This window comes from Neomonachus schauinslandi, chromosome 7 (assembly GCF_002201575.2).
Source record: "Neomonachus schauinslandi chromosome 7, ASM220157v2, whole genome shotgun sequence".
Taxonomy (NCBI): Eukaryota; Metazoa; Chordata; class Mammalia; order Carnivora; family Phocidae; genus Neomonachus; species Neomonachus schauinslandi.
The window spans coordinates 117206639-117222731 of NC_058409.1; the positions used below are offsets into that span (position 1 = coordinate 117206639).

The 16093-nt window shown below is 38.8% G+C and overlaps 1 protein-coding gene across 5 annotated transcripts in view; it reads right to left on the minus strand.

Moving 5' to 3' along the window:
• Window positions 1-10770: 10770 nt before the first annotated feature.
• Window positions 10771-16093, minus strand: part of ZNF131 (zinc finger protein 131) — a 29207-nt gene continuing 23884 nt past the window's right edge. For 4 of the 5 annotated variants that reach the window (XM_021696581.2, XM_021696590.2, XM_021696594.2 and 1 more), the window contains 2 exons: window positions 13304-13434; window positions 10826-12651 (listed from right to left, as the gene is read on the minus strand). In XM_021696581.2, coding sequence (XP_021552256.1) covers window positions 11974-12651; window positions 13304-13434 — 809 coding nt within the window. In that variant the 3' untranslated portion in view covers window positions 10826-11973. Of the gene's footprint in view, window positions 12652-13303; window positions 13435-16093 lie in introns of all 5 variants that reach the window. The other variant, XM_044916928.1, reaches the window with a different exon arrangement.

Consider the following 16093-nt stretch of genomic DNA (forward strand, 5'->3'; position numbering starts at 1 on the left):
TAACGAAATCAAGAGGTGGAAGTATGAGAATGCCAATTTCATCCTTTCACAGCTGGCGGTCAACTGACAGTTTAAAACTGGATCACAATTAGTATGTATTAACATCTTTTGTCCTTCACTTTATAAGAATCTTTTTTTTTTAAAGATTTTATTTATTTATTTGACAGAGAGAGACACAGCGAGAGAGGGAACACAAGCAGGGGGAGTGGGAGAGGGAGAAGCAGGCTCCCTGCGGAGCAGAGAGCCCGATGCGGGGCTCGATCCCAGGACCCTGGGATCATGACCTGAGCCGAAGGCAGACGCTTAACAACTGAGCCACCCAGGTGCCCCTATAAGAATCTTTTTTTAATTTTATTTTATTATGTTATGTTAGTCACCATACATTACATCATTAGTTTTTTTTACAGATGTTCTTATTTTTTATTTTTTATTGTGTTATGTTAATCACCATACATTACATCATTAGTTTTTGATGTAGTGTTCCATGATTCATTGTTTGAGTATAACACCCAGTGCTCCATGCAGTATGTGCCCTCTTTAATACCTATCACCAGGCTAACCCATCCCCCCACCCCCTCCCCTCTAGAACCCTCAGTTTGTTTCTCAGAGTCCATAGTCTCTCACGGTTTGTCTACCCCTCCGATTTCCCCCCCTTCATTCTTCCTTTCCTGCTATCTTCTTCTTCTTCTTTTATTTTTTAACATATAATGTATTATTTGTTTCAGAGGTACAGGTCTGTGCTTCAACAGTCTTACACAATTCACAGCGCTCACCATAGCACATACCCTCTTCAATGTCCATCACCCAGCCCAACCCATCCCTCCCACCCCCCACCACTCCAGCAACCCTCAGTTTGTTTCCTGAGATTAAGAATTCATCATATCAGTGAGATCTTATGATACTTGTCTTTCTCTGATTGACTTATTTCACTTAGCATAATACCCTATAGTTCTATCTATGTTGTTGCAAATGGCAAGATTTTGTGTTTTTTGAGGGCTGCATACTATTCCATTTTGCCCTTTCTTCCCTTGCCTTTGGCGATGTGTCTAGGAAGAAGTTGCTGCGGCTGAGGTCAAAGAGGTTGCTGTCTGTGTTCCTCTTTAGGATTTTGATAGATTCCTGTCTCACATTTAGGTCTTTCATCCATTTTGAGTCTATTTTTGTGTGTGGTATAAGGAAATGGTTCAGTTTCATTCTTCTGCATGTGGCTGGCCAATTTTCCCAACACCATTTGTTGAAGAGACTGTCTTTTTTCCATTGGACATTCTTTCCTGCTTTGTCGAAGATTAGTTGACCATAGAGTTGAGGGTCCATTTCTGGGCTCTCTATTCTGTTCCATTGATCTATGTGTCTCTTTTTGTGCCAGTACCATACTGTCTTGATGATGACAGCTTTGTAATAGAGCTTGAAGTCCGGAATTGTGATGCCCCCAGCTTTGCTTTTCTTTTTCAACACTCCTCTGGCTATTCGGGGTCTTTTCTGGTCCCATACAAATTTTAGGATTATTTGTTCCATTTCTTTGAAAAAAGTTGATGGTATTTTGATAGGGATTGCATTAAATGTATAGATTGCTCTGGGTAGCATTGACATCTTCACAATATTTGTTCTTCCAATCCATGAGCATGGAACGTTTTTCCATTTCTTTGTGTCTTCCTCAATTTCTTTCATTAGTATTCTATAGTTTTCTGAGTACAGATTTTTTGCCTCTTTGGTTAGATTTATTCCTAGATATCTTATGGTTTTGGGTGCAATTGTAAATGGGATCAACTCCTTAATTTCTCTTTCTTCTGTCTTGTTGTTGGTGTATAGAAATGCAACTGATTTCTGTGCATTGATTTTATATCCTGCCACTTACTCAATTCCTGTATGAGTTCTAGCAGTTTTGGGGTGGAGTCTTTTGGGTTTTGCACATAAAGTATCATATCATCTGCAAAGAGTGAGAGTTTGACTTCTTCTTTGCCTATTCAGATGCCTTTTATTTCTTTTTGTTGTCTGATTGCTGAGGCTAAGACTTCTAGGACTATGTTGAATAGCAGTGGTGAGAGTGGGCATCCTTGTCGTATTCCTGACCTTAGGGGAAAAGCTCTGTTTTCCCCCATTGAGAATGATATTTGCTGTGGGTTTTTCATAGATGGCTTTTATGATATTGAGGTTTGTACCCTCTATCCCTACACTCTGAAAAGTTTTAATCAAGAAAGGATGCTGTATTTTGTCAAATGTTTTTTCTGTCTCTATTGAGAGAATCATATGGTTCTTGTTCTTTCTTTTATTAATGTATTGTATCACATTGATTGATTTGTGGATGTTGAACCAACTTGCAGCCCAGGGATAAATCCCACTTGGTTGTGGTGAATAATCCTTTTAATGTACTGTTGGATCCCATTGGCTAGTATTTTGGTGAGAATTTTTGCATCCATGTTCATCAGGGATATTGGTCTGTAATTCTCCTTTTTGATGGGGTCTTTGTCTGGTTTGGGATCAAGGTAATTCTGGGAGTTTGGAAGTTTTCCTTCCATTTCTATTTTTTGGAACAGTTTCAGAAGGATAGGTATTAATTCTTTAAATGTTTGATAGAATTCCCCTGGGAAGCCATCTGGCCCTGGGCTCTTGTTTGTTGGGAGATTTTTGATTACTGCTTCAATTTCCTTAGTGGTTATGGGTCTGTTCAGGTTTTCTATTTCTTCCTGGTTCAGTTTTGGTAGTTTATACATCTCTAGGAATGCATCCATTTCTTCCAGATTATCTAATTTGCTGTCATATAGTTGCTCATAATATGTTCTTAAAATTGTTTGTATTTCTTTGATGTTGGTTGTGATCTCTCCTCTTTCATTCACAATTTTATTTGGGTCGTTTCTCTTTTCTTTTTAATAAATCTGGCCAGGGGTTTATCAATCTTATTAATTCTTTCAAAGAAACAGCTCCTAGTTTCGTTGATCAGTTCTACTGTTCTTTTGGTTTCTATTTCATTGATTTCTGCTCTGATCTTTATTATTTCTCTTCACCTACTGGGTTTAGGCTTTATTTGCTCCTTTATCAGCTCCTTTAGGTGTAGGGTTGGGTTGTGTATTTGAGACCTTTTTTGTTTCTTGAGAAAGCTTGTATTGCTATATACTTTCCTCTTAGGACTGCCTTTGCTGCATCCCAAAGATTTTGAACAGTTGTGTTTTCATTTTCATTTGTTTCCATGAATTTTTAAAATTCTTCTTTAATTTCCTGGTTGACCCATTCATTCTTTAGTAGGATGCTCTTCAACCTCCATGTATTTGAGTTCTTTCCAACTTTCCTTTTGAGGAAAGTCTTGAGGATTGAGTTCTAGTTTCAAAGCATTGTGTTCCGAAAATATGCAGGGAATGATCCCAATCTTTTGGTACTGGTTGAGACCTGATTTGTGACCTAGGATGTAATCTATTCTGGAGAATGTTCCATGGGCACTAGAGAAGAATGTGTATTCTGTTGCTTTGGGATGGAATGTTCTGAATATATCTGTGAAGTCCATTTGGTCCAGTGTGTCATTTAAAGCCTTATTTCCTTGTTGATCTTTTGCTTAGACGATCTGTCCATTTCAGTGAGGGTGGTGTTAAAGGCCCCTACTATTATTGTATTATTGTTGGTGTGTTTCTTTGATTTTGTTATTAATTGGCTTATATAATTGGCTGCTCCCAGGTTAGGGGCATAGATATTTACAATTGTTAGATCTTCTTGTTGGATAGACCCTTTAAGTAGGATATAGTGTCCTTCCTCATCTCTTATTATAGTCTTTGGTTTAAAATCTAATTTGTCTGATATAAGGATTGCCACCCCAGCTTTCTTTTGATGTCCATTAGCATGGTAAATGGTTTTCCACCCCCTCACTTTCAATCTGGGGGTGTCTTTGGGTCTAAAATGAGTCTCTTGCAGGCAGCATATTGATGGGTCTTGTTTTTTTTTATCTAATCTGATACCCTGTGTCTTTTGATTGGGACATTTAGCCCATTTACATTCAGGGTAACTACTGAAAGATAAGAATTTAGTGCCATTGTATTGCCTGTAAGGTGACTGTTACTGTATATTGTCTCTGTTCCTTTCTGGTCTATGTTATTTTTAGGCTCTTTCTTTGCTTAGAGGACCCCTTTCAATATTTCTTGGAGGGCTGGTTTGGTGTTTGCAAATTCTTTTAGTTTTTGTTTGTCCTGGAAGCTTTTTAACTCTCCTATTTTCAATGACAGCCTAGCTGGATATAGTATTCTTCGCTGCATATTTTTCTCATTTAGTGCTTTGAATATATCATGCCACTCCTTTCTGGCCTGCCAGGTCTCTGTGGATAGGTCTGTGCCAATCTAATGTTCCTAACATTGTAGGTTACAGACCTCTTGTCCTGAGCTGCTTTCAGGATTTTCTCTTTGTCTCTGAGACTGTAAGTTTTACTATTAGATGTCGGGATGTTGACCTATTTTTATTGATTTTGAGGGGGGTTCTCTGTGCCTCCTGGATTTTGATGCCTGTTTCCTTCCCCAAATTAGGGAAGTTCTCTGCTATAATTTGCTCCACTATACCTTCTGCCCCTCTCTCTCTTTCTTCTTCTTCTTCTGGGATCCCAATTATTCTAATATTGTTTCGTCTTATGGTATCACTTATCTCTCGAATTCTCTCCTCGTGATCCAGTAGTTGTTTATCTCTCTTTTTCTCAGCTTCTTTATTCTCCATCATTTTGTCTTCTATATCACTAATTCTCTCTTCTGCCTCATTTATCCTAGCAGTTAGAGCCTCCATTTTTTATTGCACCTCATTAATAGCCTTTTTGATTTCTACTTGGTTAGATTTTAGTTCTTTTATTTCTCCAGGAAGGGATTCTCTAGTATCTTCCATGCTTTTTCAAGCCCAGCTAGAATCTTTATAATCGTCATTCTGAACTCTAGTTCTGACATCTTACTAATGTCCGTATTGATTAGGTCCCTGGCAGTCGGTACTTCCTCTTGTTCTTTTTTTTGAGTTGAGTTTTTCTGTCTTGTCATTTTGTCTTCCAGAAAGTTGTCGCTTTTCTGTTCAGAGAGTTGCTGCTATTCTTTTCTTCGATCTCCTGTTGAGTTTGTAGGTGTTCAGAATAGTTTGATACCTATCTAGCTGAATTCCTGGGACCAGACGAAATTTAGGTCTCCCACTCCTCTGCCATCTTGCTTCTCCTCCTTTAAGAATCGTTTAAGAACTAATATTTCTTGGGGCACCTGGGTGGCTCAGTCGGTTAAGCATCTGCCTTCGGCTCAGGTCATGATCCCAGGGTCCTGGGATCGAGCCCCACATCGGGCTCCCTCTCCCACCCACCCTGCTTGTGTTCCCTCTCTTGCTGTCTCTCTCAATTAAATAAATAAAATCTTAAAAAAAAGAACTAATATTTCTTGCAGTAAAGAAAGATTTATCTGAGCTTTACTATTTTATTCTGCTTATTTGTTAAATTCAAGCAAAATTAAGCTGAAAGAATTAAAACTAGCATGGCAATGTTGTTTTAAAAAGTACCCCCCACATCTCTCTCCCTCCTTCTCCTTTTCTTCCTTCTTTTCCGTCTTCTTTTTCTTCTTCTTCTCCCCTTCTTCCTCCTCTTCCTTCTCTCTCTTTCATGTGTGTGTGTGTGTCTGTGTGTGTAGACCTAGATATTCATGTATTCATATAATGTTAACAATAGTTATTTCTGGTTAATGGGTCTTAGAGTGATTTTTTACTTTCTTACTTCCTAAAATATGTGCATCTTTTACTTGAGTTGGTATAATTTAACATCAAAAACAAAATGAAAGAGGTTGCAAATTTCAGTGGCTAAGGGGCCACTACCTCTCCCTCTGCCAGTCAGCTTAAATTCTATCGATTTTCTTGATACTTTATTTAATTCACTTCAGATCTTCCTGTCTCATCATTTAGTCTAATGTTCAATATTGAACTTTCTTCCTGAAGGTAAAATACAACAAACAGATAAGAGAAAGAAAAAAACAAATTGTGATCTTGAGAAATTTTCAATATAAAATTTGAGTCCCTGAGGCTCTCACTATAGTAGCAACTATACTCCAAACTTTTCTTGAATATGTAGCCAGCCACGTATAGCAATTAGTGTAACATGTTCTTATAATTGGCCTTTGTGTATTATTTATTTATTTATTTTTAAGACTTTTATTTATTTATTTGACAGAGATAGAGAGCACAAGTAGGCAGAGAGGCAGGCAGAGGGAGAGGGAGAAGCAGGCTCCCCGCTAAGCAGGGAGCCTGATGTGGGGCTCAATCCCAGGACCCCGGGATCACGACCTGAGCCACCCAGGCACCCCTGATTTTTTGGTGTTTAATTTCTTCTTATTCTCTAACATTTGTCTTTGTGGTATTTTCATTTTAGAAGCAGAAAAGCAATTATTTACTGAGAATAAGCAGAATGTTCTTGCTTGAAATTAAAAAACCTAAGACAGCTGCCTTAGCCCAGTCCATTACTTGAATGATAAACATGAACAATAAGGGGTGCCTGGGTGGCTCAGTTGGTTAAGCGACTGCCTTCGGCTCAGGTCATGATCCTGGAGTCCTGGGATCGAGTCCCACATCGGGCTCCCTGCTCAGCAGGGAGTCTGCTTCTCCCTCTGACCCTCCCCACTCTCATGCTCTAACTCATTCTCTCTCTCAAATAAATAATCTTTTAAAAAAACAAAACAAAAAACATGAACAATAGGTAACAGGATGTTTTTAGAGTAGCACCTGGCTACACTATAAAAAAGAGACCACCAGAAAGGTCCACTCCATTGGCTACTCATCAGTGCTTCTTTGAAGTGCCCTATCCCCCTCGTTCCCCAATTGACCCTGGTTCCAGGACTAAGGGTGTTAGTATTAGCTGGGAACTTGTTAAACATGAACTTTTGGGGGCCCTAGTCCAGGCCAGTTGAATCAGCAACTCAGAGAGGCGGCGGGGGAGGGGGGGGGGCTAGCAATGTGTGTTTTAACAAGATCCTGATGCACACTAAGTTGGAGAACCATTGTCTAGATGGTGTGTCTTAGGGTCAGGAGATGGCAAGGAGACATCAAAAGACAATTTGCTGCATGTATCTTGCCGGCTTTTCTGATCTCCTGTTCCCTGCATCCCAAACCCCATCAAGGGCTGATGTGGATTCCAAAAAGAAAACAGATGTTTAGCTTTTGCTCTGTGCAATCCAATGTTGTCAACCACAAAGAGATCTCATACAAAGGTTAACTGTATTTCAGTGATCAAGGCTGTAGTCTGTGGAGTCCAGTTCCCTGGTTTCAAATACTGGCTCCATTCTTTACCAGTGGTTTCTCATCTCCTCCATCCCTTACTTTCCCCCATTTATATTTACCTCAGGAGGTCATTGAGATGATTAAAATGTTAAATGTTCAGCATATGATAAGTGATTCATAAATGATGCTATTTATGCCACGAGATTTTTCTATCCTAGGCTGTGTTTTGGTACAATGCCCAACAAGGTGGGCATTGCTTCAGGTGAATAATTACGTGATATTAGGTTTTAGGAAAGGTGAGAAGAAAAAAATATTGAATTCACAGCCTGCCTTCCTATTTATCATGTCGACAGGATTAATGAAGTAATGTTTATACAACACAGGAATTTTAAGATATCCCCACAAGGTCAGGATGCATTTATAATGGCAGCCTCTGTGTTTAGCATTTTAAAGCAGTACACTTCTAGGCCTCCAACTACAAAGGATCCTATTAATTGGTGGTGGTGGTGAGGGTTTAAGTTTTAATTCCTGCTGCTTCTCATTTAAATCTTTTATGACAAACCGTGTAAGAGCCATAGCACAACTCAGTGCGTTATATCTTAAAAACTCTGAGCTTAGGTTCCCCCCTCTCCTAATGTAACTAACAGTGGTAACCTAATGAATGCGACGCTAGTAAGTTTTCTCCAACAGAATCAGGCTAAGCTTTTAAGGTCAGGCATTTCCTTATAATTTTGCATGGCATAGTTATAAAACAGTTTCCATGTGAACATGTTAATGACCATCTGGTCATGGGTTTAAAATAATCCATGTTAAATTGAAGATGTACATTAAAACGGGCTTGATCTTCTGGTACAGACTTTATCTACATTTAGGCCTCAGTCAGTACTGTTGGCTTGTTCCAGTTACAAAGTGATTAATTTCAAGTTGAATGTAGCAGAAACAAGCATTTCTGTTCCACAAAAATATTCCCACTTTCAGTAGTGTATGAGGATAGCAGCCTTTTTATTTTCTAAATATTTTATTTATTTGACAGAGAGAGAGCTCGTGGGGGAGTGGCAGAGGGAGAGGGAGAAGCAGGCTTTCCTCTGAGCGGAGAGCCCGATGCGGGGCTCAATGCCAGAATCCTGGGATCATGATCTGAACCAAAGGCAGACACTTAACAGACTGACCCAAGGGACCCTGAGGGCAGCCTTTTTAAACTAGTAAGACTGTAAGAGCCTTCTGTTTTCATACATACTCAAAAGACTTCTGGGTTTTGGGTGCCTGGGTGGCTCAGATGGTTAAGCGTCTGCCTTCGGCTCAGGTCATGATCTCAGGGGTCCTGGGATCGAGTCCCGCATCAGGCTCCCTGCTCCTTGGGAGCCTGCTTCTCCCTCTGCCTCTCTCTCTCTCTCTCTCTCATGAATAAATAAATAAAATCTTTAAAACAAAAAAACAAACAAAAAAAAGACTTCTGGGTTTTAAGTGTATTCCCCTTAGGGCTCAGTTTAGTTCTCCTTTGAATCTGACTGTAGGTGTGGTATAATAAAAAAAATATGTATTCAGTCTTGCCCCTGGTTCTTGGCACAGAGCTCTTAAAATCCTTGGAATTTCCTGAGTGATGTTTTTTGTCATAAGCTTTTTGTCCATACCCGAGTTTATCCTCATGAGGTGATCTTGGCACTGGTCACCAGAGGAACCAACCACATGATTAGAGGGCTAAAACGATCAGCCACACCCCAAGATATCCAGGGAAGGAATGGCTGGAGAGTGAGTTCAATAATTAATGGCCAATGATGTCATCAATCACATCTAGTAATGAAACTTTAGTAAACAAGGTTAAGTAAGGGGTTAAGAGAGCTTCCAGGTTGGTGAACACATCCATGTGCAGGAGGGTGGAGCATCAAGAGGTCATGGAAGCTCTGCCCACTCCCTTTGCCCTGGACATCTCTTCCATTTGGCTGTTCTTGGGTGTTTTTTTTTTTTTAAAGAGATTTTAATGTAATCCCTACACCCAATGTGGGGCTGGAACTTACAACCCAGAGATCAAGGGTTGCATGCTTTACTGACTGAGCCAGCCAGGCGCCCCTGGGTTGTATCCTTTATAACAAAACTATACTAGTGCTCCCCTCACCTCTGAGTTGTTCTAATGTATTGAACGTTACAAGGGTGGGAACCCCTCATTTGTAGTTGGCAGGGCAGAAGTGCAGGTATCCTGGATACCTCATTTTTGGCTATTGTCTTGTGGTACTGATCACTTAACTTATAGAGACTATGCTAACACTGGCTGGTGTCCGAGGTGACTTGTTGGACACCCAGGTGGTGGTGGAGAATAGAAGTACCGCTGTTTGTTAGAACAGTGGAGTAGGGGAGACAGAAGAGGCTCTCCTGTTGTTCTGCAGTGCACTTGGGATTCCTGTGATGACCAGTGTCTGGCACTCTAAGGCCCAGCTGTCACTGTAGACCTAAAAACCCCATTGGAGTAAAATGGGAGGAATAAAATATTCAGTTCAATACTTAAATATACATTGTGGTTTTTCATAGTTGTTTTTATTATATGTAGAATGTTTTGCAAAGTGCTAATCAACATAAGGTTTATCACCAGTGGGAAGCTTTCCTCTCCTGCAATCAAATTTACTGGCATTCAGGGTACACGGATAGCGAGTGCCCTTGTACCTTTTGGGGAAAGTAAAATAAACTATACCTGCCCCTCAAACCTGTTTTGAAAGGCCTTGCCAAATCTGAAAACTCAAGTGTTAATTTTAACACCTCCTTGTGCCTTTGTCCCTGATCTCTGTGTCAGAGTTCTTGAAAGGTTATGTTTAAAAATAAACCTCGCTTCATACCTTGGCTTAAAGGGCACATCATGAGCTATTTTCAGCATTCAAAATTCACTAGATAACTAACTAGTAATTTACATACATGAAACCACTATCTGTCAGGGATTTTTTTTTTCTTTTTAAACTACAACTAACTCAGGTGCTCGCTTCGGCAGCACATATACTAAACTACAACTAACTCAGGAACATGGACATCTTATGGCAAACTGAAAATTCCATGTAATATAATTTAACTCTATCATCAGTATTCTCTGACTCCAAAGGGAGGAAAATATATCTGTATATCTATATATATATAAGTTTTGTAGTAAGTACCCAATGGCCAAGCAGAACATACAATTGCATACAATTTTTTGATCTTAAAAATTCAACTTCTTATTCCCGTTATCTCTAAATCCATGACCTCTCCAGTTGTGGGGAGCCATTCTCGTTCAAGCAGTTCATAAACAGTTAATATTAGGATTACCAAATGAGGATAAGCTGAATTGATCTTTTAAATTTAACATACTAGTAGTAAGTGGAGAAAGTATATAAAAATAGGCTCTATTTTAAAAATTCCATTGGCTTTTGTGCCCTACCATGGAAGAACTGCAAATGCCAACCTCTCCCTCCTTCCATTCTTTGGAACTGATTTTTGGGGATTAGAGGTGCATACTGAGAATTGTAGATCTTAATTCATGTATCAGTCATGTTAATACAAGTAAGATCTCTGACCACAAACCAACTTCTACACTAGTAATCATAAAGAAAAAAAAAAAAAGAGTCATGAACACATAATTTTAAACTTTACTTCAAAAATGTAAGTATCTCCCAATATTTAACAGGTAAAGAAAATAGCATATTGGTTTATTTTATGTGGTTGTTATATTTTATTTTCCAAGTAATACTGATTAAAAATATTTACACACCTACTTTTAAGTCCACAGTTTAGCACTCTTATTTGTATGGCTTTAAAAGTTATAGCACAAGATCTTTACATTAAGGATCGGGGGGAAGATTCATTCAAAACAAAGCCTGATATATTATATACATGTTTTTCTCTGTACTTTATTTTAAATACATTAATTTTTAAATGATGCTCACCTTTTTTTCATCTGGTGGTAAAATACTAGTGCAACTTTTCATTAAAAAAAAAAAGTTTACCACAGATATAAATGAATTTTCCCAATTGGAAATGGCCCTTCAGTTGCCATTAAATGAAATTTCTCAACCTAAGTTACCAAGAAAAAGAATTGGTAGTTGCCATTATAAGCAAAAACATAAAATACTATAGCATCACCTACATTGCTCCTTATAACACAAACTTTGAAAGAACCAGAGACACTTTAAAGAAGTTTAGTTGGTTTTGAAAAGGCACATGGGTGTGGGTTTTTTTTTTTTACATTCTAGAAATTTTGCCACCACCACTCTGTTTCTGTTGCAGAGATGACATCTGTGACTATCAGTATAGACAAGAAGGTTGTTCAAACTAAAGAAAGCCAGAAGCCAAAATTTAACTGCACAGTTAACAATGTACTTTTTTCTTCATGCAGCCTTGTGTTTCCTATATATTCAATTTTTTAACATGCATTAGAATACATTAAGTTTGTATTCTAATGATTTTACGTTTGATTTTACAACATGGAAAAAAATCTGAGAAAGAACATGACCTGGGAAAGAGAGAAGGGAGAACCCTTATCACAATGAAAATAGATACATTCGTACCCAACTATATAATAAGAATATAATCCATTTAAGTTTCCAGAAATAATACTTCTCAAAGCTTCCCATTCACTTATGGGAAAGATCCCTCCTCTGTGGCATTAACTGGGGGGAAATCAGTTTGTTTCAACAGAAACAGTTCACAACAGTAAAGACTTTAACTTTGGTCCACTTGTCTGTTAGCCTAAGGACAGTCACACTGCCCATCATCAGTTCAAAAATCCAACACCTAAATTTAAAAATATATTCATCTGTTATTTCAATCTAAAACAGGCATAGGTGTTCTGTTCTCATTCCCTGCTTGGGAATCCACTGTTGATTTGGTCTCTAAACCATCAGCATCTTGGTGATCTTCCCTGGCAGCCTCAGCAGCATCTGCTTGGGGGGGCTCTCTCTCCTCCTGGTTCATGATTTCAGGGGTCACTTGTTCCAAGTCGGCTTCTAGAAGTTCAGTCTGTACTTCCACTGGCATCTGATTTACCCGTTCGACATGCAGCTCCTCCACGTGTACTTCAGTACCTTCTTCAGTCTGAATTCGACCCACTTCTAGATAACTCACCTGGACCTGCTCTGGAAGCTCACTCATGTGTGAATCATGCACTTGGCTGTCCTGGAGCAGATCTGGATGGACCTGTTCCACAGTCACTTGTGCTGAATCCACCTGAACCTGAAGCAATGGTAACACATGCACCTTCCCAACTTGTTCTATAATAGTCATTGACGTCACAGGTTCGGTCTGCACACGTGTTTCTACCGAAAGAACTTCTTCGGTTACTAGACGCTCTGAAATATTGTGAGTATCACTGAGATGCCTCCTTAATTCATTTCCTTGCATAAACCACAAGTCACATAAAGTACAATGGTTGGGTTTATCTCCAGTGTGTATTACCAAATGATCTTTGAACTGGTCCCAGCTGTTAAACACACTGTTACAGACCTGAAATAACCAAACATATGGTTTTAACAATACTAATATTTAAACTGAAGAAAATATGAATACATTTATTCTCTTTAAGGAAAAATTTGAAGTTTTCTGAAAAATGTATGATATTCATAATATGGTCTAAGATTTCATAATTCTTTTATTTGATCTTTTAGCTGATGTAGCTAACAAATACATCCTGGGAAACATTTTAACACTGGCTTCATTGTTTAAATGTCATATAAATTCAAAAAATATAAAGTACCAATATTACAATTTCTCCCATAGTATCATTACCATTTAGAACAATTACATTATTTGGGTTATATACACACTAATCATGGAAGAAGAGCTGATCACAGCTAGTCAGCCAGCCCCCCACTGCCTCACTCCCGAATTCTAGTAATTGCTCAGTGGTTAAGAATAACCACAGTTTCATATTATCTATTATTTAGGACATAATTTTATTGAAATTGGTGTCACCTAGGGTTGAGTAAAAAAACACCCTATTCTAATCTTCCTTCTAAAATCAAGACAGTGATGTTCTTTACTCTCATTTCCAAACTATCAGCTCTATACTTTTACTCTATACTCTGCGACCCTTCACTTTTAATGATTTCCAACACAGACCACTCCTTTGCTAAGGACAGAATACACCCACACATACCTGACATTCATAAAGCTTCTTTCTTCCCTTTTTTGCCCCTATTCCAGTTTGGCATGCAGTCAGGTGACATTTGAGGGTGCTATTTCTAGCAAATCGTTCATGACAATTTGGACATTCAAAAGGTTTTTCACCTATTACAATAGAAAAAAAATATTGACAAATCAAGAAAAATAGAAAAAGCAAGTAAGATTTTTTTCTTTTTGGTTAATTCTAATTGCACCTTCTTGAAAGGAAGATCTGAATTTATAATTCAGATGTTTCCACTACATCCAAAAGACTCTCCTAGAGGTGGGAATAATAAGTTTTCAGTAATTATTATAATTGTATTTGTGCTTTGAGGAAGAAATAAAATTTGGATCTGCGTTCTGTTTCATGTTTCCGCTATTCTTAAAAAGCTGTTTATTTTCCCTTAGGTAAAAATCAAGATCAATCTCTATTTGGGGGAAATGCATCCAGAAGCATTTTTTGAGCACTTACTACGTGCCAGACCATGTGCTAGGTGATGATGATAAACTGTCCTTTTTAAAAAACTCTATCACAGGCCAGAGTATTTTACAAAGGTGAAATACACAGAAATGAGCACCTGCAATGTACCGTAGAAGGCCTGTTTCAGAAAAAAGGGCAACGGAAAATGTACTCCAGCAGCACGGGAGGAGGAGAGTATTCTGCCTGGAATGGAGTAAGAGAAGGAAAGAGGGAAGTTTATTCTAGGCAGAGGCACAGAAGTATAAAACAACTTGGTGGGTGAGGAGTAAGGAGGGAAGGTATCAGTAATGACTCCCAGATCTCTGGCTTAGAATACCAACCGGAATAAATAACACAGAAATCCAAGTAGGTTTGGAGCGGAAAGTGTGTTAGGAAAGATTATAAATTTAGTTATGTATCTGTTGATTCGAAGGTACTCAAAGTGGAAAAGTCTGGTAAACAGCTATATGGACTAATCTGAAGCCAAATAGAGGGTGGACTGATACACAGATTAGGAGTTACTTTAGGTGGTAATAAAAACCTCTGATGTGGTTAAAACTCTAAATATGTTATGTGATAACAGAATCAAGGACAGAACTCAATGAAACACCAAGTTAAAACACCAGGTAAACGAGGCAGCAAAGACAAGAGAATCAGAACAGCCAGAAGCAGAAGAGAGGGAAATCAAGAAACTTCAGGAAGATGAGGGCAGTAAACAGTGCCAAACTGAGCAGAGATATCAGGTAGGACAACAACAGGAGACTGTACTAATTGTAGTGAGAACAGTGTGAGTGATATGGTGGTGGGGTTAGAAGCCAGACTATGGGGGATGAGAGGCAAGTCAATGAAAACAGTACAGAAATTCTTCCAAAAAGGCATGGAAGTAAAGAGGATGGAGCGTTTTGACAGATGATACATATACCATTTGCTGGGGTGGGGTGTGGGCAGGGTCTTGAGTATTGGACTGAAGTAGTCTAGAATAGCAATTTTGGCAAAGAAAGATCTAAATCAGACACCAAAAGGCCTAATTTAAGGTCTGATACGATTTTTTTCCTCAAAAGTCCTCAGGAGGGAGTAGAGAGAGGCAAATGACTGCAATAATTCCAGGATTTTTTAAAGGGTTTTTTTTAGAGCAAGTGGGCTCAAAAGCCAAGGGAATATGCTTAGCATGCAAAAAAAAAGTGATTCAAGCTGTATACAAGGAGGACAAGATAAGATAGAGAAGTCAGAAATGGGGCAATAAGCTAGGTGGAGAGGGATGGAAGTACTAGCAGGCTAACTGAGGTAGAGTCAGAGTAAGGGAAGGAGAGAGAGGATTCAAGGGAGAGCATGATGCTTGCAGAGAACCATACTAGTTAATTAACTTTGAGTTGTGTTTTTTCTTTTTTTAAGATTTTATTTATTTGTCAGAGAGCGAGTACATGCACAAGCAGAGGGAGCGGCAGGCACAGGGAGAAGCAGGCTCCCCACTGAGCAAGGAGCATGATGTGGGACTCGATCCCAGGACCCTGGGATCATGAACTGAGCCAAAGGCAGACGTTCAACCAACTGAGCCACCCAGGTGTCCCTGTGTTTTTTCCCTGACAAAAAAAATATTTTTTGTATAATGTTCATGAGATGAAAAAATTAGACCTTATGATCTAGAATTACTGTTGGTACAGAAACTCCTTTTCAACTCAAATATTGGGAGATACTGCTAAATAAAAAAAGTTTTGTGGTTTTAGTAGTGCATATTTTTTTCACTATAAATTGGTATAGCTTCTTTAAATGGTAATTTCATGATATATACCAAGATTTTAAATGTCCATATTGTTTGACTTGGCAATTCTGCTCTTGAACACATACACAAAGATATATGCACAAGTATGCTTATTACAGCATAGTCTGTAATAGCAAAAGACTAGCAACAACCTAAATGTGTATCAATATAGGTAAATTATGGGGGCGCCTGGGTGGCTCAGATGGTTAAGCGTCTGCCTTCGGCTCAGGTCATGATCCCCAGGGTCCTGGGATCAAGCCCCACATCAGGCTCCTGGCTCAGCGGGGAGCCTGCTTCTCCCTCTGCCTCTCTCCCTGCTCATGCGCGCTCTCTCTCTATTTCTATCTCTGTCTCAAATGAATAAAATCTTAAAAAAAAAAAATATATATATATATATATATAGGTAAATTTTGGCATAACCATACACCGAAACACCATGCAGCCACAGTGGGGGGGGGGGGGGGGGGGGGTATACATTCCTGAATTTTCACATATTTAAAGAGTTTAAGAGAAATGGCATGACATTGTACTGCATGCCTCCATTGTTTTTTCCCCCCCAAAAACTG